Source organism: Chanodichthys erythropterus, chromosome 9, assembly GCF_024489055.1.
Source record: "Chanodichthys erythropterus isolate Z2021 chromosome 9, ASM2448905v1, whole genome shotgun sequence".
Taxonomy (NCBI): domain Eukaryota; kingdom Metazoa; phylum Chordata; class Actinopteri; order Cypriniformes; family Xenocyprididae; genus Chanodichthys; species Chanodichthys erythropterus.
Genome location: NC_090229.1, coordinates 833,322 through 860,440, shown reverse-complemented (window position 1 = coordinate 860,440; position 27,119 = coordinate 833,322). Strand labels below are relative to the sequence as shown.

The following is a 27,119-nucleotide window of genomic DNA, read 5'->3' as shown; positions in this document are numbered from 1 at the left end:
AAACCGTCTTGTTCGAGTTGGGCTTCGCCGTGTTTATTAGTTGGAACGATTAGATGGAACATTCAGGTTTTGTACGGATTATCGAAGAATTAATAAAATCACCAAACCTGACGCTTTTCCACTCCCAAAAATATGGAGGACTGCATTGATCAAGTGGGTTCTGCCGCGAGAGTCCGAGTCAATGCTTAATGCGATGGATACTTTTCTTACAGCCTTATAACTTAATGATTAAACACATTAAGGGAGTTGAGAATGTTTTAGTGGACATCCTGTCACGTGCCCCCATGATGGGGTGACAAGATGGTGCTTCTGTTTTCAACTGATGTGAGTTGTCTTGTTTCTATATGTATGTATGTTATGATTTATTGTTATTAGGGCCCAAGCTGAAGGTGAAGGCCCCATTGTTAGGGCCCAAGCCAATGCAATGGCGAAGGGCCCTCTTGTTCTTCTAAGGATTATTAGGGGCCAAGCACCGAAGGTGCTTAAGCACCTATTGTAATCGTTAGATTTCTTTTTATTCTTCTTCTTCTTCCGCTCTTGAAGTCTATGGCAGCCCATAGAACCGCTTGCGGAAAAGTTGTGAAATTTGGCACACAGTTAGAGGACAGTCTGACCTTTGTCCATAGAAAATTTGGAGTCTCTAACTCAATCCCTCTAGCGCCACCAGCTGTCCAAATTTCCACTTATGTTTATGCTAATAACTTTTTAACCGTAAGGGATAGAAACAAAATTCTTTTTTCCTCGGATTCCTTGGGTCAAGCCGATTCAAATGCCTTTTCCGTCATGAAAATTTTTCCGCCATTTTGAATTTTCTGAAAAACGTACTTTTTCGAACTCCTCCTAGGCCGTTACTCCGATTTACATGAAAATTGAACCAGATCATCTTCAGACCATGCCGACAAAAAATTATGGAATTCAAGTCGATTCCTCAAATTGTTTTTGTAAAACACGCGAACGAATTGTACGTAGTGCTTGCAAAAATAGACATAAGGCTGTATCTCCGCGATGCAAAATTCTTTTTTCCTCTGATTCCTTGGGTCAAGACGAATCGATTGCACTCTATGACGTCATTTTCCGTCATGAAAATTTTTCTACCATTTTGAATTTTCTGAAAAACGTACTTTTTCGAACTCCTCCTAGGCCGTTACTCCAATTTTCATGAAAATTGAATCAGTTCATCTTCAGACCATGCTGACAAAAAGTTATGGAATTCAAGTCGATTCCTCAAACCGTTTTCGAAAAACTCGCAAATGAATTGTACGTAGTGCTTGCGAAAACAGAAGTAAGCTGTATCTCCGCAATGCTTTATCGTATTCAGACCAAACTTGGTACATGGCATCACAAGCATGACCTGAGGTACCATGCAGTGTTTCGGCGCAGCGCCACCTACTGGTGCGGAAATACGAAAAATTGACATTTTTGCTTATAATTTCTGATGGGTTTGTCCAAAAATCATACATTTGGTCTCATTAGATTCAGGGCATCATGTTGAGTCGATTGATATCCAATTTTCCCATATCGGCCATTTAGGCCGTCTGCCATTTTGAATTTTGTGCTAAAATGCTGTATTTTACGAACGCATTAGCGTATCATTAATGAAACTCGGTATGGGTCATCAGAACAATGCCCTGAAGGAGCCTGAGAAGTTTCGGCACAACGCCACCTTGTGGTCAAAAGTTATAACAACATTTACAAAAATGCTAATAACTTTTGACTGTATTAACCAATTGAAACTGGTCTCAGTAGATTCCTTGGGTCATGCTGAGAACATAGATATCAAATTTGCCATAGTCAGATGAACTTCCAGTCCGCCATATTGTTTTTCTTTTATAACCTACTTTTTCGAACTACTCCTAGACCATTGCTCCGATTTTCACCAAAATCGAACCGTATCATCTTCAGTCAATGCCGACAAAAAGTTATGGATTTCAAGTCGATACGTCAACCCGTTTTCATATACCGGAGCAACGAATTTGTGGCATGATGCAAAACCCAGTCTTGAAGCTGTATCTCTGCAATGCTTTGACATATTGACATCAAACTTTGCAAGTGTCATTGTCACCTCATTCTGACCATACCACATTAATTTGGTCACAGCGCCACCTATTGGTCAAAAGTGATGAACCATTAACCATTTCAGCTATTTTGCATAAAATTATCTTAATAGGTCTTTAATTGCTCACTGCTGCTGTTGGTCTGATGCTCCCAGCCATGTTGGCTGGCTTCTTGTGCCGTTTTTGTGCTTGGCCCCGTAATTGCTGCTTGCAGCTATATTTAGGGCCAAAGCCCTGTAAAGGGCTGAAGGCCCTTTTGTTTTCTTTAGGATTATTATTAGGGCCAAAGCCCCGTAAGGGGCTGAAGGCCCTATTGTTTTCTTTAGGATTATTAGGGCCCGAGCACAGATGGTGTGAGGACCCTATTGGAATTGCTCCGTTTATTATTATTATTATTATTATTAGGGCCCAAGCGAATTAGCGCGCAGGGCCCTCTTGTTCTTCTAAGGATTATTATTAGGGCCCGAGCACCGATGGTGTGAGGACCCTATTGGAATTGCTCCGTTTATTATTATTATTATTATTATTATTAGGGCCCGAGCACCGATGGTGTGAGGACCCTATTGGAATTGCTCAGCCAATTATTCATCTTCTCCAAAATGAATCGCATTTTTGAGGGCCTAAACATTCTCAAAAACTCATGAAACTTTGCACACGCGTCAGAAGTGGTGAAAATTTACATCTGATATGGGTTTCAGAATTAGGTGTGGCAAAATGGATCGAAAGCCCCACCTACAAAATTTCAATTAAGCGCCCTTCGTGCTACATTTCACGTACAGTTATGAAATTCGGTAGACAGATGTAACAGCCCAATACCTACAAAAAAGCCCCTGGGTGCAAAGTTTGTAAACCCAACAGGAAGTGAGATATTTTAAATTTTCTCTACAAAATTTTGGCAGTTTTTGCCATTTCCACATGTTGTACTTTAACGAACTCCTCCTAGAGCTTTAATCAGATCAACATCATATTTGTTCAGTCTAATCTAAAGGCCTTTGTGACGTTAAATTGCGAAGATCTAGAGTTTTCACTGAAGGGCGTGTCCGTGGTGGCCTGGCAAAGTTCGATGTTTCGCCATGAAACAGGAAGTTGTTGTAACTCGGGCATACAATGTCTGATCTGCCCCAAATTTCACATGTTTTATTACAGTCCTGGCCTGAATACATCTCTATGGCAATATTCAGTTACAGTCATAGCGCCACCTGGGGGCAACAGGAAATGACATGTTTTACACTGTGATTAACTCCTCATAGAGATTAAACCAGATCAACATCATATATGGCCAGTCTAATCTTAAGGCCTTTGAGATGTTAAATTGCAAAGATCTTGAGTTTTTGTTGAAGGACGTGTCCGTGGCGGACTGACAAAGTCTGATGTTTCGCCATGTAAGGTGAATCACTTTTTTGAGGGCCGAAACATACTCGAAAACTCATGAAACTTTGCAGATGCGTCAGAAGTGGTGAAAATTTACGTCTGATATGGGTTTCAGAATTAAGTGTGGTAAAATGGCTCGATAGCGCCACCTAAAAAAATTTCAACGAAGTGCCCCTGACACTACGTTTCACGTACAGGTATGAAATTTGGTACACACATCTAACAGCCCAATATCTACAAAAAAGTCTCTTGGAGTGAAATCAACAGGAAGTCAGATATTTTGAATTTTCTTTGCAAAATTTGTGCAGTTTTTGCCATTTCCAGACGTTGTACTTTAATGAACTCCTCCTAGAGATTTAATCAGATCAATGTCATTTTTGGTCAGTCTAATCTTAAGACCTTAGCGATGATAAATATCAAAGATCTTGAGTTTTCGTTGAAGGGCGTCTCCGTGGCGGACTGACAAAGTCTGATGTTTCGCCATGAAAGATGAAGCTGATGTAACTCAGGCATACTATGTCTGATCTGCCCCAAACTTCACATGAGTGATAAAAGTCCTGGCCTAAAAACATCTATATGACAATATTCAGTTAACTATAGCGCCACCTGTTGGCAGCAGGAAGTGTGGCACTTTTACATGATTTTGCCATAATTCTCCTGTATTTACTCGCTTACATGAATGTCGCCCACTTATCGCTGTTTTTCTGAGGCCAACGGATGGTGGTGAGCCCGGGTGCGAGGGCCCTTTCATCACTGCTTGCAGCTTTAATTATTAGGGCCCGAGCACCGATGGTGTGAGGACCCTATTGGAATTGCTCCGTTTATTATTATTAGGGCCCGAGCACCGATGGTGTGAGGACCCTATTGGAATTGCTCTGTTTATTATTATTATTATTTATTATTATTAGGGCCCGAGCACCGATGGTGTGAGGACCCTATTGGAATTGCTCCGTTTATTATTATTAGGGCCCGAGCACCGATGGTGTGAGGACCCTATTGGAATTGCTCCGTTTATTAGGGCCCGAGCACCGATGGTGTGAGGACCCTATTGGAATTGCTCCGTTTATTATTATTACTATTATTATTATTATTAGGGCCCGAGCACCGATGGTGTGAGGACCCTATTGGAATTGCTCCGTTTCTTTTTATTAGGGCCCAAGCGAAAATTCGCGCAGGGCCCTCTTGTTCTTCTAAGGATTATTAGGGCCCAAGCGAAAATTCACGCAGGGCCCTCTTGTTCTTCTAAGGATTATTAGGGCCCAAGCGAATTAAGCGCGCAGGGCCCTCTTGTTCTTCTAAGGATTATTTTTTATTTTTTTTTTATTTTTTTTTTCGTCTTCCGGGGCTTTTTGGGGGCCTTAACATGCTCAAAAACTCTTGAAAATTGGCACACACATTGGAATCCGCGGCCATTAGGATGCCCCAGAGGCTGGTATCCGGGCGTGGCAGGGGGCCTCGACAGCGCCCCCTTGAAAAAAGTCTGAAAATTTGGTCCATATATTAAACACGCTTGCACGTATTAGTATGAAACTCGGTACACATATAGACCTCATCGGGCCGAACAACTTTCGTACTCTAAGTTAAACGCCACGCCAACAGGAAGTCAGCTATTAAGGGTTGTTTGAAAAACGCATGCTCTGGAATTTGATATACTCCTCCTAGACGATTAATCCGATCGCCACCAAACTCGGTCAGCATGAAGTCAAGACATTGAAGATTAAAAATTGCCAGCGGATTTTTGATATCTCGAACGGTTTGGCCGTGGCGAGGCAACGAATTTATGGCGAGAAAAAGGAAACAGGAAATGTGTTATAACGTCTGCATACATATATTGATCTTTATGAAACTTCACGAGTGTGTTAGTTGTAGTAGTCTGATCACATGGATGTGACTATTGTGAGTAAAAGTTATAGCGCCACCAACTGGCAGCAGGAAGTGTATCACTTTTTGAAATGCTTTGAGATCACCCTCTTATTTTTACCTGATTTGCTTCAAACTTCATTAATGTAATGGCAATACACAGCAGATGTAGACCTATGACAGGATTTTTGATATTTGAAATATTGTTGCCATGGCAACAGGTCAAACTGTAATAATATTCTTGAGTGTTTTTGAGGCTCTTAACATGCTTCAAATTGCATGAAACTCGACACACATCAATATTGTCAACCAGTAGACATGGACAAAGCCATAGAAATGGGCGTGGTGGAGGGGCTCAGTAGCGCCACCTTTTGACAAAAGTGGGGGGGTTAGTTTTTCCTACAGTCACCAAACTCGGTACACATATTATTCTCATCAAGCCGGACAATTTTCTAATTTACATTCATTAGCTCCGACCAACAGGAAGTCAGCTATTTTGGTTTGAATGTTAATTTTTTGTAAAAACAGGCTATGAATTTTATACTACTACTCCTACAGGGTTTATCCAATTTACACCAAGCTTTTTTTAACTTGTTGCTAACACATTGAAGTTGTTTAATTGCAAACGGATTTTGGATATCTCAAACGGTTTGGCCGTGGCGAGGCAACGAATTTATGGCAAGAAAAGGGAAACAAAGTGTTATAACTTCTGCATACATTAATTGATTTTGATGAAACTTTGGCTTAGTCTTCGTTGTACAAGGCTGATCACATGGATTTGACTATTGTGATTCAAAGTCATAGCGCCACCAACTGGAAGCAGAAAATGTGTCACTTTCAGCATACATTGAGATCACCCTCTTATTTTTACCTGATTTGCTTCAAAATTCATCAGAATAATGTTAAAACTTGGCACATGTAATCCTTTGAAAATGGGCAGGGAGGAGGGGCTCTATAACGGCACCTTGTAGTGCAGTAAATGTGGAGTGAATTTGACAGTCCTTTGATGTTTAACCGTTTTAAGTGCCTATTGCCCGCTGTGCACAGTTGCCCTGAAGCCACCGGGGTGGCGGTGCCACCGGGCTTGGGCCCGCCATCGCTGCTCGCAGCTATATTTATTATTATTCTCCAAAGTAAATCGCATTTTTGAGGGCCTAAACGTGCTCGAAAACTCATGAAACTTTGCACACGCGTCAGAAGTGGTGAAAATTTACGTCTGTTATGGGTTTCAGAATTGGGCGGGGCAAAATGGCTCGATAGCGCCACCTAACGTAGTGCCCCTCTCGCTACATTTCACATTGAATTTTGAAATTCGGTACACACATTTATCAGCCCAATACCTACAAAAAAGTCTCTTGGAGCGAAATCCGAAACCGAACAGGAAGTCAGATATTTTGAATTAACGTGCCATTTTTTGCCATTTCCAGATGTTGTACTTTGACGAACTCCTCCTAGAGCTTTAACCAGATCAATGTCATATTTGGTCAGTCTGATCTAAAGGCCTTTGCGATGTTAAATTGCGAAGATCTAGAGTTTTCACCAAAGGGCGTGTCCGTGGCGACCTGACAAATTTCGATGTTTCGCCATGAAAAAGGAAGTTGTTGTAACTCGGGTATACAATGTCCGATCTGCCCCAAACTTCACATGTTTTATTAGAGTCCTCACCTGAAGACATCTTCATAACAATATTCAGTTACAGTCATAGTGCCACCTGTAGGCAACAGGAAATGACATGTTTTACACTGTGATTAACTCCTCCTAGAGATTTAATCAGATCAATGTCATATTTGGTCAGTCTAATCTAAAGTCCTTTGTGACGTTAAATTGCAAAGATCTAGAGTTTTCACTGAAGGGCGTGTCCGTGGCGGCATGACAAAGTCTGATGTTTCGCCATGAAAAAGGAAGTTGTTGTAACTCAGACAAACAATGGCCGATCTGCCCCAAACTTCACATGTTTTATTAGAGTCCTGGCCTGAGGACATCTTCATAACAATATTCAGTTACAATCATAGCGCCACCTGCAGTCAACAGGAAATGACATGTTTTACACAGTTATTAACTCCTCATAGAGATTTAACCAGATCAACATCATATGTTGTCAGTCTAATCTTAAGACCTTAGCGATGATAAATGTCAAAGATCTTGAGGGCGTGTCCGTGGCGGACTGACAAAGTCTGATCTTTCGCCATGAAAGAGGAAGCTGTTGTAACTCAGGCATACTATGTCTGATCTGCCCCAAACTTCACATGTGTGATAAGAGTCCTGGCCTAAAGACATCTATATGACAATATTCAGTTAGCTATAGCGCCACCTGTTGGCAGCAGGAAGTGTGGCACTTTTACATGATTTTTCTATAATTCTCCTTTGTTTACTCGCTTACATGCATGTTGCCCACTGTTCGCTGTTTTCCTGAGGCCAACGGGTGGCGGTGAGCCCGGGTGCGAGGGCCCTTTCATCGCTGCTTGCAGCTTTAATTAGGGCTCGAGCACCGATGGTGTGAGGACCCTATTGTAATTGCTCAGCCAATTATTCTTCTTCTCCAAAATGAATCGCATTTTTGAGGGCCTAAACGTTATCAAAAACTCATGAAACTTTGCACACACGTCAGAAGTGGTGAAAATTTACATCTGATATGGGTTTCAGAATTAGGTGTGGCAAAATGGCTCGATAGCGCCACCTACAAAATTTCAATTAAGCGCCCTTCGCGCTACGTTTCACGTACAGTTATGAAATTCGGTAGACAGATGTAACAGCCCAATAACTACAAAAAAGCCCCTGGGTGCAAAGTTTGTAAACCCAACAGGAAGTGAGATATTTTGAATTTTCTCTGCAAAAATGTGGCAGTTTTTGCCATTTCCACATGTTGTACTTTAACAAACTCCTCCTAGAGCTTTAATCAGATCAACATCATTTTTGGTCAGTCTAATCTAAAGGCCTTTGAGACGTTAAATTGCGAAGATCTAGAGTTTTCACTGAAGGGCGTGTCCGTGGCGGCCTGGCAAAGTTTGATGTTTCGCCATGGAACAGGAAGTTGTTGTAACTCGGGCATACAATGTCTGATCTGCCCCAAACTTCACATGTTTTATTAGAGTCCTGACCTGAAGACATCTATATGACAATATTCATTTACAGTCATAGCGCCACCTGGGGGCAACAGGAAATTACATGTTTTACACTGTGATTAACTCCTCATAGAGATTAAACCAGAAGCACATCATATATGGCCAGTCTAATCTTAAGGCCTTTGAGATGTTAAATATCAAAGATCTTGAGTTTTCGTTGAAGGGCGTGTCCGTGGCGGCATGACAAAGTCTGATGTTTCGCCATGAAAGAGGAAGCTGTTGTAACTCAGGCATACTATGTCTGATCTGCTCCAAACTTCACATGAGTGATAAGAGTCCTGACCTAAAGACATCTATATGACAATATTCAGTTTGCTATAGCGCCACCTGGGTAACACTTTACTTGAAGGGGTGTGAATAAGACTGACATGACACCTTCATAATCTTGACATGACACGTGTCATGAATATGAAGGAGGTTTTATGCATGTTTATGACAACTGTCATTAAATGTCATTCGCTCAATTATGTCATTTTTAATGCAAAGATGACATTGTTTGAGATGTCTTTGTTACGACAACTTGACATAAACCAACACATCATAACCCGTCAGTGTCTTTGTCATGACAACTTGACATTAGCAAAATATCATAACCTGTCATAAACATGACATAGCAGATTAATTATCAAACTTAAAAACAACTACTTAGCTTTATGGGTTAACATTACATTACATTATTTTGGTAACACTTCAGTATAGGGAACACATATATAAACGATTAACTATGACTTTTCCCTCAATAAACTCTTAATTTACTGCTTATTATAGTTAATTGTTAGGTTTAGGTATTGGGTAGGATTAAAAATGTAGAATAAGATCATGCAGAATAAGGCATTAATATGTGCTTTATAAGTACTAATAAATAGCCAATATTTTAGCCATATGAATGCTAATAGTAATAAGCAACTAGTTAAAAGACCCTAAAATAAAGTGTTACCATTATTTTATAACAGTGTCATCTTTTTTACGAAATTTGAAATTGTCTATTATCTGACCTTCTGTTGGAGGAAACTTTAAAAAAAAAAAAAAAAACATGAAATGAAAAATAGTCATGATGTGGTTATAAAATTATTTGTCAGAGTATTGTCACTTAATGACATTTTAATGACAAGTTCAATTTGTACCACTGTACTTGAGCTCAAGATACATATTCATGACACTGTTATAATGGCCTCATGACAGCCAATGTCAAAACCAACCACATGACAGTTTAATGTAATGTTAACCCATAAAGCTAAATGATGTCAAGTTGTCATGACAAAGACACTGACAGGTTATGATGTATTGGTTTATGTCAAGTTGTCATAACTCGGACATCTCAAACAATGTCATCTTTGCATTAAAAATGACATAATTGAGCGAATGACACTTAATGACAGTTGTCATAAACATTCATAAAACCTCCTTCATATTCATGACATGTGTCATGTAGGGGTGTGACGAGATCTCGTGGCACGAGATCTCGCGAGGCTAAACTGTGAAGAGATTTCTCGTCGAGGCGAAAAGTAGTCTCGTGATGTTTCCATGACAGAGTGTTAGGATGATTAGGAAAGAATATGCCACCGCTACGTTTACATTATGCCTCCACTGTCGTTTTGCTTTGTATTTAATTTAAAAAAGCATTTAATTCAGTTGGATAACGGTCGCCGCCGCTCCATATTTACAGAGTATGCGCGACCGTTAAAAGTGAAAGTAAACGCGCGCGCGCATTCAAACGTGATTTCAATACCCCGCATTTGAAAGCGGCTCCCTGATGAATACAGGTATTTCTCAATATGAAAGCTATTTTAGGCTGGGCAGCGTAGTTGTAACCATCTCCTAGCTCTGTATCAAAGAAAAATGTGGTCTTATTTGCACTTTGAATATTGAGAGAGTGCGATTATGGTTGCACTTATTGTAAAGTGTTACTATAAAAACGAATAACAGTTTTCTCTTAATCTTATTAAGCACAAACAATAAGGTTTCATTTGTTAACATTAGTTAATGCACTGTGAACTATCATGAACTAACAATGAATGACTTTTTATCAACTAACAAACAAAGATTAATAAATACTGTAGCAATTATATTGCTCGTTGTTAGTTGATGTTGGTTAATACATTAATGTTAATAAATGAGACCTTATTGTAAAGTGTTACCATTTTTATTTATACTGTTTTTATTTCTGTGATAAGTTTGTGGAGAGGAGTTCAGTTAGGAGGTCAAAAGTTGTAGAAGCTCATAAATCATGTACAGTAAGGTCTGAAGAGACTGAAATCATACAGAAGAGAAGTCAGTCAGTTAGTTAGTTAGTGGCAAAACCTTTTACAGTACTTGAGTATTGTTGTCTTTTACTGCATATGATAATTCAGTCTCAGAAAGTAGAACTGAAATGACATTCATTACAAAATGATTAGTTAAAACATTTCAAATACACCTGCAGAATATTTTTTCTAGTCATGTATTTCGCTATCTTGTCTCGTCTCGTGAACTCAATCTCGAGTCTCGTCTCGTCTCGTGAGATACTGGTCTCGTCACACCCCTAGTGTCATGTCATGATTATGAAGGTGTCATGTCAGTCTTATGCACACCCCTTCAAGTAAAGTGTTACCGTTTATTATTTTCATGCTCAATAAAATTGTGAATTATTTGCTGTTATGCTTGTTTTATACATTGGTGTTTTTGACAGTAAGATTATTGTAAAAATTATATTACTGTAAATAATTAGAGCAATGTTATTAAAGCATAAATTGGTTTAAAATAACTGTATATACCCTTCACATATTTATGTATTTTTAAATTAATTTTATTTTTGCAACCAGATATCACTTATTAAACTCAAGACTCAATAATACACCTCTATGCGGAGTTCTGCTTGCACGAGTAAAATAAATAAATAACACTCATTTAATGTTTGAGAGCATAAACATAATGCTGGTATCACATTCACTAACCTGTCGCTTTAAATTCTTTGTACAAATCGGGATGTTTGACGGCAAGATGCTTTTGACTCCGTTCGCTTGCGTTATTTTGTAACATCTTTTGCAGACGGGCTTTGTGGTGTCCGTGGGCTTGCCCTGGCTGTCGGCAATGTAAGCAAAACAATGCCATATTTCGCTTTGTGCATCTGCTTTCTCAACAATTTGTGGACGGTCTGCAAGAGCACCTGTATTTGCAACCACACCTCTCGTTTCGTCACCATAAAAGCCATTGCGCAGTTTTTAAAAGTAGGGTATCCCGATACCTTTCTAGTACCGGTATATCGTGCAACACTATGACAATGCTTATCAATAGTACGCGCGTGTAATCTTGTAAAATATATATGCCAAAATGAGTTTTGGCGTGCTTATGATACACGGTTATTCGCGTGCATATGATACGCACTTTATGGCGTACATATAGGCACGAACACCACACCACTTATCCTACCCAAGACTACCAAGGGTATTATATACATGCCATAAAGTGCGTATCATATGTATGCGAAAAACTGCTTATCATATGCACGCCAAAACTCATATATTCTACGAGATTACACTCGCGTACTATTGATATGCATTCTCATGTGATCGGGTTGAATTTAAAGTAGTCTTAGTTGGCAAATTACAATATTTTTGTCATCTTTGATGAAATACTTCCACATCTGATGCGTGGTGTCTGTTGGTGATGTTTGCATTTTGAATTCATTTATGGTTAATGCATGCTCGAGAAGTCGATTGTTTCTGACAGCGCCAACTAGTGGTTGAAGTAGTCGATCTCTTGACTACTCAACTAGTCTATGCAAGCCCTACCAGCTGGATAAGGCCCCCGTGACCAGGCATACAGGACCTTGAGCTGAGAATCACTGCAAAAGACAGAGTAAGGTGAAGCTTTAAAGATCCAAAGCAGGCTTTTTTTTTTAAATTCAAAATTTACTGGGAAGTCTATGTACAGCCATATTAATACAAAGAGATGTGGTTTAGATAAGGTGATTATGGTATGGTTGATGCAATAATCAAATATAAAAACCCAACATCAAGGCAATATTCTTTTTTTTTCTGCAGCTCATCAGATCTATTCAAGGATTGACTTCATCTTTATAGACAAGAAAATGTTATCATTACTTAGATCATCTGAATACACAGGTAGTCCTTTCTGACCACAGTCCTGTAGTAATGACTCTCTGCTTTCCAGACAACATACTATCACAGGGTATGTGGAGATTCAACTCTAGTTTACTGGCAGACGACAAGTCTGTTGATTTTTATCACTTTTTTGAAACAAACTCTATGCCAGGCATGACTCATTAGCTGCTTTTCAACCGTTGGGCTAAACAGGTCTAAGAAACGGTAAGAAACGGTTCCAGTTATAGCTTATTTCCACTTGAGCTTGGTTCGGCTCAGCACAGCACAATTACAAACCGTTTTCTGCCCGGAATTCTCAGCACGGTTGGCTTTCTCTGTAGCTAGCCAAGCACGCTATTATATCTGAGATCTTAACAGCAACAATTTGAGTATGGACAAAAGGCTAGCAAGTAGGGCTGGGCGATATATCGAATGCTTTTGTCACGCGCATTTCGTCAGTAAAGCCGGTTCCCTGATTGCCGCTAAATCGCCATCACCTGCTTTCAAATGGAGCGGCATTTAATAGACAGAGCCGTAGATCACTGATAAGCCACGCAATATCGCGTTCATTATCGAAGGCGATACATCTGTGATATGAACGCGATATTGCGTGGCTTATCAGTGATCTACGGCTCTGTCTATTAAATGCCGCTCCATTTGAAAGCAGGTGATGGCGATTTAGCGGCAATCAGGGAACCGGCTTTACTGACAAAATGCGCGTGACAATCGCATGCGATATATCGCCCAGCCCTACTAGCAAGTTGCTTTCTTACCAACTGAGACAAACAACAGAAGTTACTGTTATATAACAGTAATTCAGATGTTGCATGGAATAACCACAGATCAGTTGAGCATTAACAAACAGTTTAAAAAAACATTATGAGGAGCTATACACATCAGAGTTATGTGACAGTGCAAGCATATTCTTTTTTGCCAAATTAGAAATACCTACTTTCAGTTAACAGGATAAAGTCAGTCTTGAACATTCCATTTCAACAGCTGTTAATCAAATGAAAGTGGAAACTGAATTTTACAAAATGTTTGCAATTTTGAAAGAAGTTTTCACAGAAATAATTGAGCAAAAATTATTACCACCTACTATTTTGCAGGCTGTTATCACAGTTACACACAAAAAAAGTAAAAGATTTACAAAAATGAGACTCATACCACCCTATAAGTTTGCTCTCAAATTATTACAAGATGTTAGCAAAAGTCATAGCAGTAAATATTTAATACATCAAGACCAGACAATATTTATAGCTGGGTGACAATTCTTGAGTAACTTGCAAAGGCTATTTAATATACTCTATTCACAGAGCAGCTCATGCCTGCCAGAGGTGTTGTTGTTGTTAGATGCACATAAAGCCTTCGACCGCATAGAATACAAGCATTTATTCACCTTTGGTTTCGGAACTCTCTTTATGCAAGTGCTTGTATCAGAACCAAGTGGATAATATCAGACTATTTTTTTTGTATACAGGGGTATGAGACAGGGCTTGCCCCCACACTTATTTGATATACAATAGTGATTGGATTGCCCAACTTTATGTATTAATATTGCTCTTGAAATATTGATAAACTTACATTTGAATCAGGAGAATGGACATGCTTGGGTGGAGATGGAACAGGCGCCTTTGCAGGCCAGCCTCTTTGTTTTCCCAAGTCCCAAATGGGCTCAGTATAGGTCACATTTTAAGTAAAAACAGGCATTGCTACTGCCAATGCGCTGTTCCCACAATCCCTAAATCGACCATACCTTTCAGGCATGGTTTAGAAATGGACTCAGATGTGTAAGATATTTTTTAAATGGTTACTTTCCTTTACAGCATTAAACTGGAGTGATGCTGGGACTGTGTTTAATTAAAGTAACCTTAGTCACAATGTCCTCATGAGTAATGGAGCAGGTGGGATGACAGGAGAATATTGATGAACACAAAGAGTACATGGGTGTGTCTGTGATGTTCTCCATGTGTATGAGCTCATCTCTCTCTCTCTCACACACACACATTCATTTTGGAAAAAGGAAAATCAAGTCACCACAGGGTCGAAACATCAGCCAAGTAATTTTATGTGCAGACTGAGGGTAGCCTTTGACCAATATTACATAACAGAGACAATGCACCACGCCAACTTTTGTGCTCATCATTTTGCCTGAACAGGTTTTTCCTTAAACATCTCCCTCCTGGTTGTTTCTTCCATGTAATGTGAGTTAGACATTTTTAGATTATGAAAAATGAGGTTAGAGCTCATTTAATAACTCTCATTAGTTGTCCATTATGTAGTACCTGTTGAGCCAATGAGAAGAGATCCTGATGTAGAGCAAGCACTGCCCTGTAAAAGGCTCCATCATGGGTGTCTCGTGGGATCATACAGGTATACTCTTCCATACTGTCCCAGTGGCCTGACAAACACACAAAGCAGCAAATTATAACTATCACATCTTCTAAAAAATAATAAATTAATATTACAAGCAAATATCTGTTTGCAATATCTGAGATTCATATTCAAGATAAAGTTTCTCAGCGATGTGGAATATCTGATGGGAAATTTTAAAAGCAGAAGACACATCCAAATGATTTCAAGGAGAGAATGAGTATGATGAAATTACAGTAAATGCTAGTTTATATTTATTCTAAACTGATACTGATTGAGTGATGAATAATGATTGCATTTTAACTCTGCGTTGTGTGTTCTTAGGTCAAAAGTGACAAAAGAATCTTGCTGCTTCATAAAAAATACTTTTTTTTTTTTTTTTTTGGCTGTTGTTAATTTGAAGTTTTTTGATATGAATTGACCTTCTTGACATATGGGTTGTGAAATGTAGGTTATTATTATTACAGGTCTGGTTTATGCAGGGTAAGCAGAGACAAAGACACCTACATTAGGTCCTAAAACTGAAATAAATATTTAGTGAATTACAGTTATAAAACTTGTATACAATTTTCTTTTGGAGATTTTAAAACAATATTAATATAAGATGAAATATAAAACATAAACATTACATGACTGTATAATATTTTTGTAATAACATATTCTAATTTTAATGGCCTTTAAAGCACTTACATTAAGAAATTTCCTTATTGCTTCATGTAATCAACTGTAGTTAACATATAGCTTAATGTGTAGTATGTAATATTTTCATGTAGTATGAAAGTATGTATACCTAATAACACAAATCCAAGATGGCGGCTTACGTGTAGAGTGTGTGTATTGGCATCTCACTGTTCTGGTATCTCATTGTTTTGTTTTGTCCAGCATTTTATTTTTTTTTCTATAATCTTAAGATCTGTTTTTTAATTTCGGGTAATATCCACCCTAATCCAGGCCCAGAGAGGGTGCAGCTTCAAACTCCTGATGAGTTTAAGTCTAATGTTGGTTTGCGCTTCTTCCACCTTAACATTCGTAGTCTGGTAAATAAAATGGACTTCATAAGAATATGGGCTGAATCAACGAACTCTGACATTATGGTTCTCTCTGAGACATGGTTAAATAAATCCATTACAAATTCCATGATACACATCGAGGGATATAATGTTTTTAGATCAGATCGCACAAAAAAAGGTGGTGGAGTTTGCAGTTTATGTTAAGTCAAAGTGGAACTGCACCTGTTTGTACTCTGTTAGTAAGCCAAATTTCTTTGAATTGGTGGCAATCAAATTACATTTTTCAAATGGTCATGACATCATCGTCATTGGATGTTATCGTCCACCGTCAGCATCAAGTGAAGCTATCACTTCACTTACTGATCTTCTTCATAACTGGACTAACTCCGAATTGATTTTACTTGGGGATTTAAACTGGGACTGATCTTCAAAATTGTCCGATCCATTCAAGGATATTTGTGACTCTCTTTGTTTGGAGCAATTGATAAACTCGCCAAAACGGTTATATCAAAAAGACCCAAACAAATCTTCATTAATTGATGTCATTTTAACTAATGCTTCTCATAGATTTTCTGCATCTGGAGTTTTCTGTAATGATCTAAGTGACCATTGTGTTATAGTATGTGTGAGAATTTGTAAGACTCCAAAAAGTAAACCACGTATTATTTTAAGACATTATTTTAAGCGTTTTAATGAGCAAGCTTTTTTGCAAGATATCTATGATAGTGATTTACATGTGGTTTCATTGGTACCTGATGTAGATTTAGCATGGGAGCATTTTAAATGTACTTTAAGTATAAGTGATAAACATGCTCCTTTTAAAAAATTTAGAGTAAGAGGGAGAGATAACCCCTGGTTTACGGAGTTAATTTCCTCATGCATCAAAGAATGTGATGCTGCATGGGTTAAAGCAAAGAATACAAAAAATCCTCAGGACTGGGTACATTACAGGACATTAAGAAATAATAGTACAAAATTGGTAAAAAAAAAAAAAAAAAAAAAGCTAATTGTGATTATTATTTAAATGCGATAAGTGAAAATTTGAATGACCCTCTAAATTTTGGAAGTTGTGCAAATCAGTTTCTGGTCTAAAACCCTCAATGAATTTACCTGATCATTTAAAAGTAAAGGAAAAAATTATAAAAGGGAAAGAAAATATTGTTGAGGTTTTTAATAATTATTTCACTGCTGTGGGTTCAGCCCCTGACCCTAGTCATTTAACGAACGATATAAGAAAAGGGAATGTTGAAGCTGAAACATACCGCTCTACTCAGCTTTTTACATTTAATCCTGTTTTAGTAGCACAAGTTCATAAAGCCCTACTAAATTTAGATTGTAAAAAGGCAACAGGGCCTGATAATATTGAACCTTATTTTTTAAAAATTGCAGCAGGTTTTATAGCAGAACCTATTACTTCTATTTTTAATTTAAGTTTAACGTCAAATGTAATTCTTTATGCATGGAAATCAGCCATGGTTTTTCCCTTGTTAAAAGGGGGTGACCCCTATCAATTAGATAACTATCGTCCTATTTCAAGGTTATCAGTTATGGCAAAAGCTTTTGAGTCTCTTGTAAATGATCAGGTTAAACAGTTTTTAATAGAAAATAATATTTTAAATGAGTTCCAATCAGGTTTTAGGTCAGCCCATATTACTGTAACAGCAGCAACACTCGTCACAAATGATATTATTACCTCTTTGGATAATAAAAATCACTGTGCTGCTTTATTTGTAGATCTCTCTAAAGCTTTTGATTCTGTAGATCACACAATTCTATTAAATAGACTCAGCTGCTTAGGTTTTAGTAAAATTAGTATAAACTGGTTTAAAAATTATTTATGTGAAAGAATGCAGTGTCTCAGTTGAAAATTACACTTCAAAAAAACTAGAAATTAAGAAAGGTGTTCCTCAGGGCTCTTTAGTTTTAGTTTAATTTTAGCACCAATTTTATTTTCAATTTATATAAATGATTTAGGTCAAGAGATAACTTCAGCTAAAGTGCATTTATACGCTGATGATACAATTATTTATACGGCTGCACAGTCCATGAAAAAAGCCGTAGAGCTGTTACAAGATTCCTTCCAGGTATTGCAATCTTCATTGTTAAATTTAAAATTGGTTTTAAATATTAAGAAAACTAAATATATGCTGTTTACTTGCTCTCGTAACAAACTTGTGATTCCACCCATTTTAACTTTGGAAGGGGACTGTGTAGAAAGAGTAAATAATAAATACCTGGGCATATGGCTTGATGAAAGGTTGGGTTTTAATATTGATATTGAAAATCTTTCAAAAAAACTCAGACCCAAATTGGGGTTTCTTTTTTGTTTAAAGAAATGTCTTCCTTTTGAAGCAAAAAAGAGAATTATTCAAAGTTGTTTTCTTTCTGTGCTGGACTATGACGATGTGATTTATATGCATGCTAATGTATCTTCACTAAAAAAATTAGATTGTATATACCATGCTGCAATACGATTTGTGACTAATGCTCCTACACGTACCCATCATTGCACTTTGTTTGATTTGGTTGGCTGGCCCTCCTTGTATCAGAGGAGAAAAATGCACATGTTGATGTTTATTGCCAAAGCTCTAATAGGTAAACTGCCTCTGTATATCTGTAGTCTCTTATCTTATTGTTCTGGTAGTTATAAAACTAGATCGTCCTTCAAATTACTTTTAACTGTGCCTAGATCATAGTCGGAGTTTGGAAAAACTGCCTTTTCCTGTTATGCGCCTAGACTATGGAATGAAACGCAGAGTATTTTGATGCTAGACGAGCTCCCATATATTTTTAGAAACCTTTTGGTGTCATATTTGAAAGAATCATGTTCTTGTTTTACTTAACATTTATATATTTTGTTTGTTCTGAGTGCTGGACAGGACCTTTTTTTGTTTTCTTTTATTGTTTGTCTTGAAATATTTTATGTGTGAAACTTTGTGTGCTGCCATTTTGGCCAGGACTCCCTGGTAGATGAGATTTTTATCTCAATGGGATTATTCCTGGTAAAATATGGGATAAATAAATAATATAGTATTAAGTACTAGTATAAGCATTGTCATCCTTGCAATTGGCTGCTGTTGCCCTCTGACATCAAGAATGTGTTGTGTGTTCCCGTTTTTACCAATATTGCAATTGCGATTCAATATGCAGTTATTTTTTTAAACTCTTTATCTTCTGTATTATTCAACAAATGATAAAAGATAAATCATTGTATATTAGTATTAGGAATTTGTAGGCACCTCACGATCTGATCCGATCCTATTCCGAGAGTCACAATCAATTCCAAAATGATTCTTGCTTTACTGTTTTTCTTATTAATCAATCTTATTAATAAAACTTAAAATCATTAATTTTAATTACATATGTAATTATGTGTAAAAATATGTAATTACACACAAAATATTAGAAGCAATAAATAGTGCTTTCAGTATTTATGAGTGGGCAATCTGAACATTTTCTATTCAAGAGCTGTGAGTGATTTTTGTCTTTCTCAGCTTGTTTGATTATTACTGATGACATCACAGACAGCGGGATGGGATATCTAATAAGCTGCACTCACACTAATGCACAGATCTCTTTTGAAATATAAGATGTGGTTTGTCCTGTCTGTTTGTTCTCTTAAGACATAATGTGTGTACATTAATTTCGAATTCCTGAACTTCAGCCTAATTTTGTTACAATGCAAAACAAAATGATAGGAAACAAATTTTTTTTCCCTTAAATACAATAAGGTGAAATGTGTCTTTTTTTTCTCCCCTTACCCAGTCCCCATGCTGCAGCTGCTGCCATGCGGGCCATCTTAGCTTGAGTCTCTTCGCTGACCAGAGTCCACTCCTCACAGCACTGCTGGTGCAGCTGACCCCTGACAGAGAAACAAGAGAAAGAGAATGAGAAACACAGACAGCAGGGAAGGAAGCAGTCTCACATAACCAGTCTTTTGACTATCAGAGTAAAGTCTGGATCATATTAAAGCTTACTCTGGCCAAAAACCTTGCAGATTGCAATGCATGCTTATTGTCAATACTCTTCTAGTTTGCACACTTAAGGGACACCAACTAGTCACAAATGCAAAAACAACATTGTCAAACATCACTGTTTGTGCTATTTGTGCGAGTATGGGTGAGAGTTTCAATTAATTTCTGTGAAATGCAATTCAAAGATTAATTTGAATCATCACTCAAAAATGTCCTTTATATATATATTTTTAAAATTTAAAAGTTCTGTGATAATGGCAAATTTATATATAAATATATACATACATACATACATATATATATATATATAAATAAATTACATAGAGTAAGTATTCAGATCACATTTGGCGATGATTACAGACTCAAGTCTTTTTGGGTATGATGCAACATCTTTGCACATCTGTTACATCACAGTTGTCCCTAAGTCCTTGCATTGTCTTGATGTGTGCTTAGGGTCACTGTCCTGTTGGAAGGTAAGGTCCTAAGCACTTTGAACCAGATTTCCATTAAGGATATATCTGTATTATGATGTGTTCATCTTTCATTCTTGCCTAACTAGTCCCTGCCCCTGAAAAAAACACCCAAAGCATGATGCTACCACCACGCTTCACAATTGAGATGGTATTGCGCAGGTGATGAGTTCCTCCAGAGCGCAGATCATGTTCCTCCAGACACCATGTTTGGAATTGAGGTTAATCAGACCAATCAACAATGTTTTTCAAAGTCTGAGAGTCTTTTAGGTGCTTGTTTCAAGTGTGGGGATCTGCGGAACAGAGTAATGAGCTAGCTGAAATGTTGTAGGTGTGCTAGAAGATATTTACAATTGGTCGCGAAAGCTGCCTGTTAGGGTGTGGGGTTAGTTTCTTGTAATACTGTGTACCTTTTTAGCATGCCCATTAAAACGTGCAGCTATCCCTGTCTCTTTTTTTTGAAAACTCCAACAAGCTCATCATGTGTCTACACTCAGGTGAGGCTCCCATCTGACCACTCTGCCATAAAGTCCAAATCAATGAACCGCTACAGTCATCTGATCCTTTTCCTTCCATACATTTTTCTCATCTCCACATTTGATCTCTGAAGCTCAATCAGAGGTTATTTGTCACCTCTCTTTATAAGGTCCATCTCTAGGAAGAGTCCTGGTTGTTCTGGTGACTACTGCGCTCTTATGAACCTAGTGCAGCAGTTGTTTTTTTTTTCTTTCTCCAGATCTGTGACTGAAAAATCCTGCCTCTGAGCTCTGCAGGCAGTTCCTTTGACCTCATGGCTTGGCTTTTGCTCTGATATACATTTTCAGCTATCAGACCTGGATGGACAGCTGTGTCTATCAAATCATGTGTAGATACATCTAAAATGTTCCAGAGAAATGGGAATTTTCTTAAGCTAAGTTTTAAGTTTCAGAGAAAAGGAGAAAGAATGTATTTTTTGTTTTTTATTTTTAATAAATTTGCAAAGTTGTCACAAATTTGTTTTTTTTTTCTCCTTTGTCATTATGGGGTGTGGAGTGTATATTGATGTGAAAAAAAGAAATTTAAAGCAGTTTATCAAAGCTCCAAGCATCCAATATAACAAAATATGAGAAAATGAAGGGGCCTGAATTTCTTCTCAGTGCCTTGTATATTAAAAATACTGTATACAACATAAAAATGATTAAATACAAATAAACATGTATCATTACTGTGTTTATTAACTCCCTTGGGTCGGTGGTCACGCCGGCGATATCACCTCGGTTTTTTCTTACCAGTGTGAAAAAGACTCAAAATACTCCGTCAAAGTTGCACATACAATTAAAAGTTATACACCATTTTAATCTGTTGAATATCTTATTTTATTTGTGTACACTCAAAGTAAAAACAAAATGTTGTGCTTTTTGCAAAATAAAGAAAACTAACATGATGTGTGATCTGTCGTCTCCCTCTGAATGAAGTCCAATCTGATAATTCTCAGAAAATGAACTGTAACTTAGTGAATACTAATGACAGAAAAAAGAGACTTATGTCTAAAGACACGTTGAAATGTCAGGTTTTAAATTGTGTAAGTCAAATCTAAAACAAATATTCTCTGTCTATGTAATCTGTATGAAAAAAGGGCCATGTCAGAAGTCTGTTATTCAGCTCATTATCCGCTAATGCGGTTAACATTTCTCTTATCAATATTTCTCCAAATGTGCATGCTTTTAAGCTAAAAGACTATATGAAATGCCATAGAGGTAACATAATTGTTCAGACACTTTGCATCATAGAAATACATTATATTTTAAAGTATATAATAGAATACTATTATTTTAAAATGTAATAATATTTCACAGTATTGCTGTTTTTTGATGAGCTTGAGACATGATCACAGAGGGTTTTTTCACAGCCTACCTGACTGAAAGGCGTCATTATTATGCAGGTCATTACAGCTCATTATGCGATACTTTTGTCTTCTCAGGTGTGAATTACAGGATTATTCATGATGATTCACGCCTCCACGCATACTGTGTTTCTTGACAAAAAGTGTCTTACAAAATTTAAATCTCTCTATTGTTTTATATGAACGAGTAGGCAGGATAATTTTTACATCATTTGGAAGCAAAAACTCTAGTCTACAATCTCCAATACCCAGAAGTCTTGTGAACACATATATAATATTTTTTGGCCTTATTTCAGTGACTTAAGTTTTTTGTTTTTCAATAACAATGCATAAACGTTATTCCTTCAAAAATATAAACATGTACATACATGTTTCTCACATATTATGGTAGCCTAGTTTGTGCTGAATACAGTGTAATGACACTTTTTCTATGTTTATATGTTCCTCACATATTATGATGACACTTTTGACACTTTTTCCATTAATATGTTTATGAACAACTGAAAAAAGCACAAATGTCAGGGCATGTCAAAACTTCTCCAGGGCCATGAAAATCCTCATCCCAGAAGGTTAAGTAAAAATGTTGTAGAAAAAGAACAGGATTTACCACTCCCGTACCTGCACTGCACACTTTTAGTTTTTTTAATGACTGTTTCTGGCAAAGCATAAGAACTCCATCTAACAGTTTATAAAGACCACACGCGATGAACAAATGTGAAAGGTCAGTTACTCCTCAGTGAGAGCTGCTGTCTGTGCCCAAGCCAGGAACTTTTCACCAAAAAGCCCCTTGCCACAGCTCAAGCTGTGATGAACTGCAAAAAGCAATGACATCATATCAGATCTAGAAATGGTGCACCTTTAAAACAAATGGGCCCTTTGAGCCTAACAGTGCTGACACAGACACAAACAAACCATGTGTGTCATTGCTGGGGGTTGTGAAGAAAGGGGCCCCATGATTAGCCCTGTGAGACACTGCTCATATGGGTTTCATATGAGATGTGGTGGGGGATCTGAAACAAATGTGCTTTCCCTGCCACCTGGAAAAAACATTACTTATGGGGCCTTGCAAAATACAAGGTTCCAGGCTGCAGACAGGCCTAAAACACAAAGACACACATTAACAGCGAGACAGGAAAAAGGGCTCCAGTACCTTTACACGGGAACAGTCTATTACTCACTGGGATGGAATGTCACATGGAAATATGACAAAAAAAAAAAAAACAGCAGAAGTTGGGCGTCACATGAAGTAGACGTTTAGAAGAGAGCTGGATACTTATAGAGGTGTTAAGTGTGGATACTTATGGGTAATTACGATGCATGCAGACACTTTAAACCTACAGTGCCCTCCACTAATATTGGCACCATTGGTAAATATGATCAAAGAAGGTTGTGAAAAATGTCTTTATTGTTTAACATTTGATTTTTTTGCTCTAAACATTAACAAAAAACTATGCTCCCTTTTAGTCCTTTGGCACCCTTTTAGTCAAAACTTTGTGCTGTCTCCATTTGCCAAGATAACAGCTCTGAGTCTCCTCCTATAATGGCTAATGAGGTTGGAGAATACATGCCAAGGGATCTAAGACCATTCCTCCATACAGAATCTCTCCAGATCCTTCAGATTTCGAGGTCCATGCTGATGGACTCTCCTCTTTAGTTCACCCCACATGTTTTCTATGGGATTCAAGTCAGATGACTGGGAAGGCCACGGCAAGACCTTTATTTTGTGGTCAGTAAACCTTTTTTGTGTTGATTTTGATGTATGTTTTAGATCATTGTCCTGCTGGAAGATCCAACCATGACCCATTTTAAGCTTTCTGGTAGAGGCAATCAGGTGTTCATTTAATATCTGTTGATATTTAATTGAGTCCATGATGCCATGTATCCTAACAAGATGTCCCGGTAGGATCTCTGGCAGAAAAACTCACCACCATATTTAACTGTGGGCATGAGGTACTTTTTTTTTTGTGCGCCAAACCCATCTCTGACGTTTATTGCCAAAAAGCTCTATTTTGGTTTCATCGGACCATAGAACCTGATCCTATTTGAAGTTCCTGTAGTGTCTGGCAAACTGAAGATGCTTGAGTTTATTTTTGGATGAGAGTAGAGACTTTCTTTCTTGAAACCCTTTCAAAAAATTTGTGGTGAAGTCGGATTGTAATTTTGGAGACTTTCTGACCCCAAGACCCCTAACTTGTGTTTCTCCTGCTGTAATTATTGGAGATTTTTTGGACACTCAAACCATCCTCCTGACAGTGCACTGGGACAAGATAGACACACATCCTCCTTCAGGCTGATTCATAACACTTTCAGTTGACTGGAATTTCGTAATTATTGCCCTGATGGTGAAAATGTGGTAGGTGTGTTACTACAACTTCTTTTGTTTACAGAATGTTTCAGAATGTTTTCTGCAAAAACCATAGAAAAAGTCATTTTATTAAGTATGGGTCAATCAATATTCTGAGCTGGTCTAAGCCAGATTTGTGAAACAGTGAAAAAATGACAGGATGAACCAGAAAACACAGAGACTGGTCAGTTGAAGACTTAAAGAAAGTCTTTTAGATAGATGAAAACAAATATGGTTCAAAAATGTGTTATGGTCTGGGGTTGATTCCTGCAAAGCTGAAAGGAAATAGGTAGCCAAGCAACACTGGAAAACTCATGGTGTTCATGTAAAAGAAAATGTAATTTTAAAAAGCCTAAAAACAGATCTAAATGTTTTTCTACGCGTTCATCAAACAGCTGTTGTAAGTTGGATCAGTCTACAAACACGGTGAGTCGAGTCATGTCATCCTCTCCTTCTATTGTTACTTGCTCTGCCTGTCACATGCATAGTATAGCTTTCTCTGTCAGCGACAAGGGATTTACATGTCATAAATGTAGGGAAATAGTTAGGCTGACAGAAAGAATCTCAGAATTAAAGACACGCATCCAAACTTTAATCGAGGATAGTAAGAATGCAAGGGCTTCAGATACTGTTTTGGATGCGACTAGCTTAGTGAACTCTGTACATTGTTCGGTTCCGGCTGCAGAGCCCGCGCAGCAGGGCACTTGGGTAAACACCACTCTTCCAATAAGTACATCAAACAGGTTCTCCCCACTTAGTGACACACCCACTGGGAATCCTGTTGAAAGTGCCCTAGTTATTGGCGATTCTATAACACGGAACGTGAAAATAGAGACACCAACCACCATAGTCACATGTTTGCCGGGAGCCAGAGCACCTGACATCAAAGCAAATTTGAAAGTGCTGGCTAATGCTAATCGTAAATACTCTAAAATTATTATTCACGTCGGCACTAATGATGTTCGACTTTGCCAGTCGGAGATCACTAAAATTAACATTAAAGAGGTGTGTGAACTCGCAAGTACAATGTCAGGAGAAGTAATTTGCTCTGGTCCCCTTTCTGTTCGTCGGAGTGATGAGATAGTTAGCAGATTATCATCACTCAATGGCTGGCTGTCTAAGTGGCAGAGGTGTGAACTCGAGTCATGAATTTGATGACTTCAGACTCGACTCGACAAAATGTACAAAGACTTGCAACTCGACTTGGACTTTAACATCAATGACTCGTGACTTCACTTGGACTTGTGCCTTTTGACTCGAGAAGACTTGCTACTTCCCATGAAAACCTGGAAAAAAAATGTTCACACGGCCATGCCGCTCTCAGTGTATCTGCATCTGTGAAAAAAAATGTGCACCACCTGTATGCATGCAGAGAGCACGCGCGCTGCCTGCACGACATCCAATCACTGTAGTCCCACATTGGTTTGATTCGACAGCATCTAAGCAGGCACATTGCAAGACAACCACTGAAACGCAACAAGCAACAACGCGCCAGTTGGCAAAATGATACCAAAGATAGTTTCGTTTGGCTATTGTAACGTAGTTCATAAATGTGGGAAGAAGGAGGCGGGAACCGGCGAACGTTCAACAAAAGTTTAATACCAAAATAAACAAATACAAAACGAAAGTAATGCCGGCAGACCCTCGCGGACGTCTGCCGGCCACACAAACATAATAAAAAATAAAATAAAGTCCAGGCCTCGCAGGTGATGCTCATTATCACTCGGGTCACCGGCCTCGCGCCGTTCCCTCACGGCTCTCGCCCGCCCTGCTCGTCACAGCTATAAAAATTATGAGGTAGTCAACAAAAAAAAGAGTTGCAATTTGACAAAAACAGGCATTCCAGTTTTACTCTTTCAATTATTCAATTTCAGAGTTGCATGTAATTTTGGTTAATCACAACTAAGCTGAACTGTATGGAAGCTTATGTGTAATATTCAATTTGAAATGTAGCCTAATATGCAAAATGGCAATGCATTTCTGTATTTAAATTTGAATTTTCCCATACATTTGTGCAATGTGTGGTGCAAAATGAAATAAAATTCAATTATATAATTTACATTTGCCATTTCATACACTAGTTTTAATATGTAAAATGAATAATAATTTTAACGCTTTATAAGTTGCAAAATTAAAATTAAAATGTATTACAGAAATTATTAACATGTTCAAGCAAAAACTGTAGCAAAATTGTATGTTATTTTTTTCTTAATTGCATTTACACTCACAGTCACAGGTAAGACACTTGCGATTGCATTTCCATTAAGTGTCCCGCAATGAATGAAGCAAAATTCAATGTGCAATTTGAAAATGCATTCTGAGCCGATCATGTAACCGTCCCGCCCTGTCAATCACTGCGTGAAGTTGGCCTCGTCCCCACGCAATGCAAAACGTCGGCAAAATAGGCTCAATCGTTTTTACTTCGTTTGAATAATAATATTAACTAATGGGAATATTGTTTAGCTTATTTTTGGTTTAATTTGGTTTACTTTAGTTATTTAATTCATTCAATTATTTTGTTTTGCTGTACTTTTCATGCCAACTTGCCATGGCCCCCCTAGCACCCCTATTTTTTGT

The 27,119-nt window shown here is 37.9% G+C and overlaps 1 protein-coding gene across 4 annotated transcripts in view; it reads right to left on the bottom strand.

Annotated features, from left to right (window-relative positions):
• Positions 1-27,119, bottom strand: part of mtor (mechanistic target of rapamycin kinase) — a 344,442-nt gene that overhangs the window by 149,084 nt on the left and 168,239 nt on the right. For all 4 annotated transcript variants that reach the window (XM_067394176.1, XM_067394175.1, XM_067394174.1 and 1 more), the window contains 2 exons: positions 19,634-19,734; positions 14,775-14,890 (listed from right to left, as the gene is read on the bottom strand). In XM_067394176.1, coding sequence (XP_067250277.1) covers positions 14,775-14,890; positions 19,634-19,734 — 217 coding nt within the window. The remainder of the gene's footprint in view (positions 1-14,774; positions 14,891-19,633; positions 19,735-27,119) is intronic.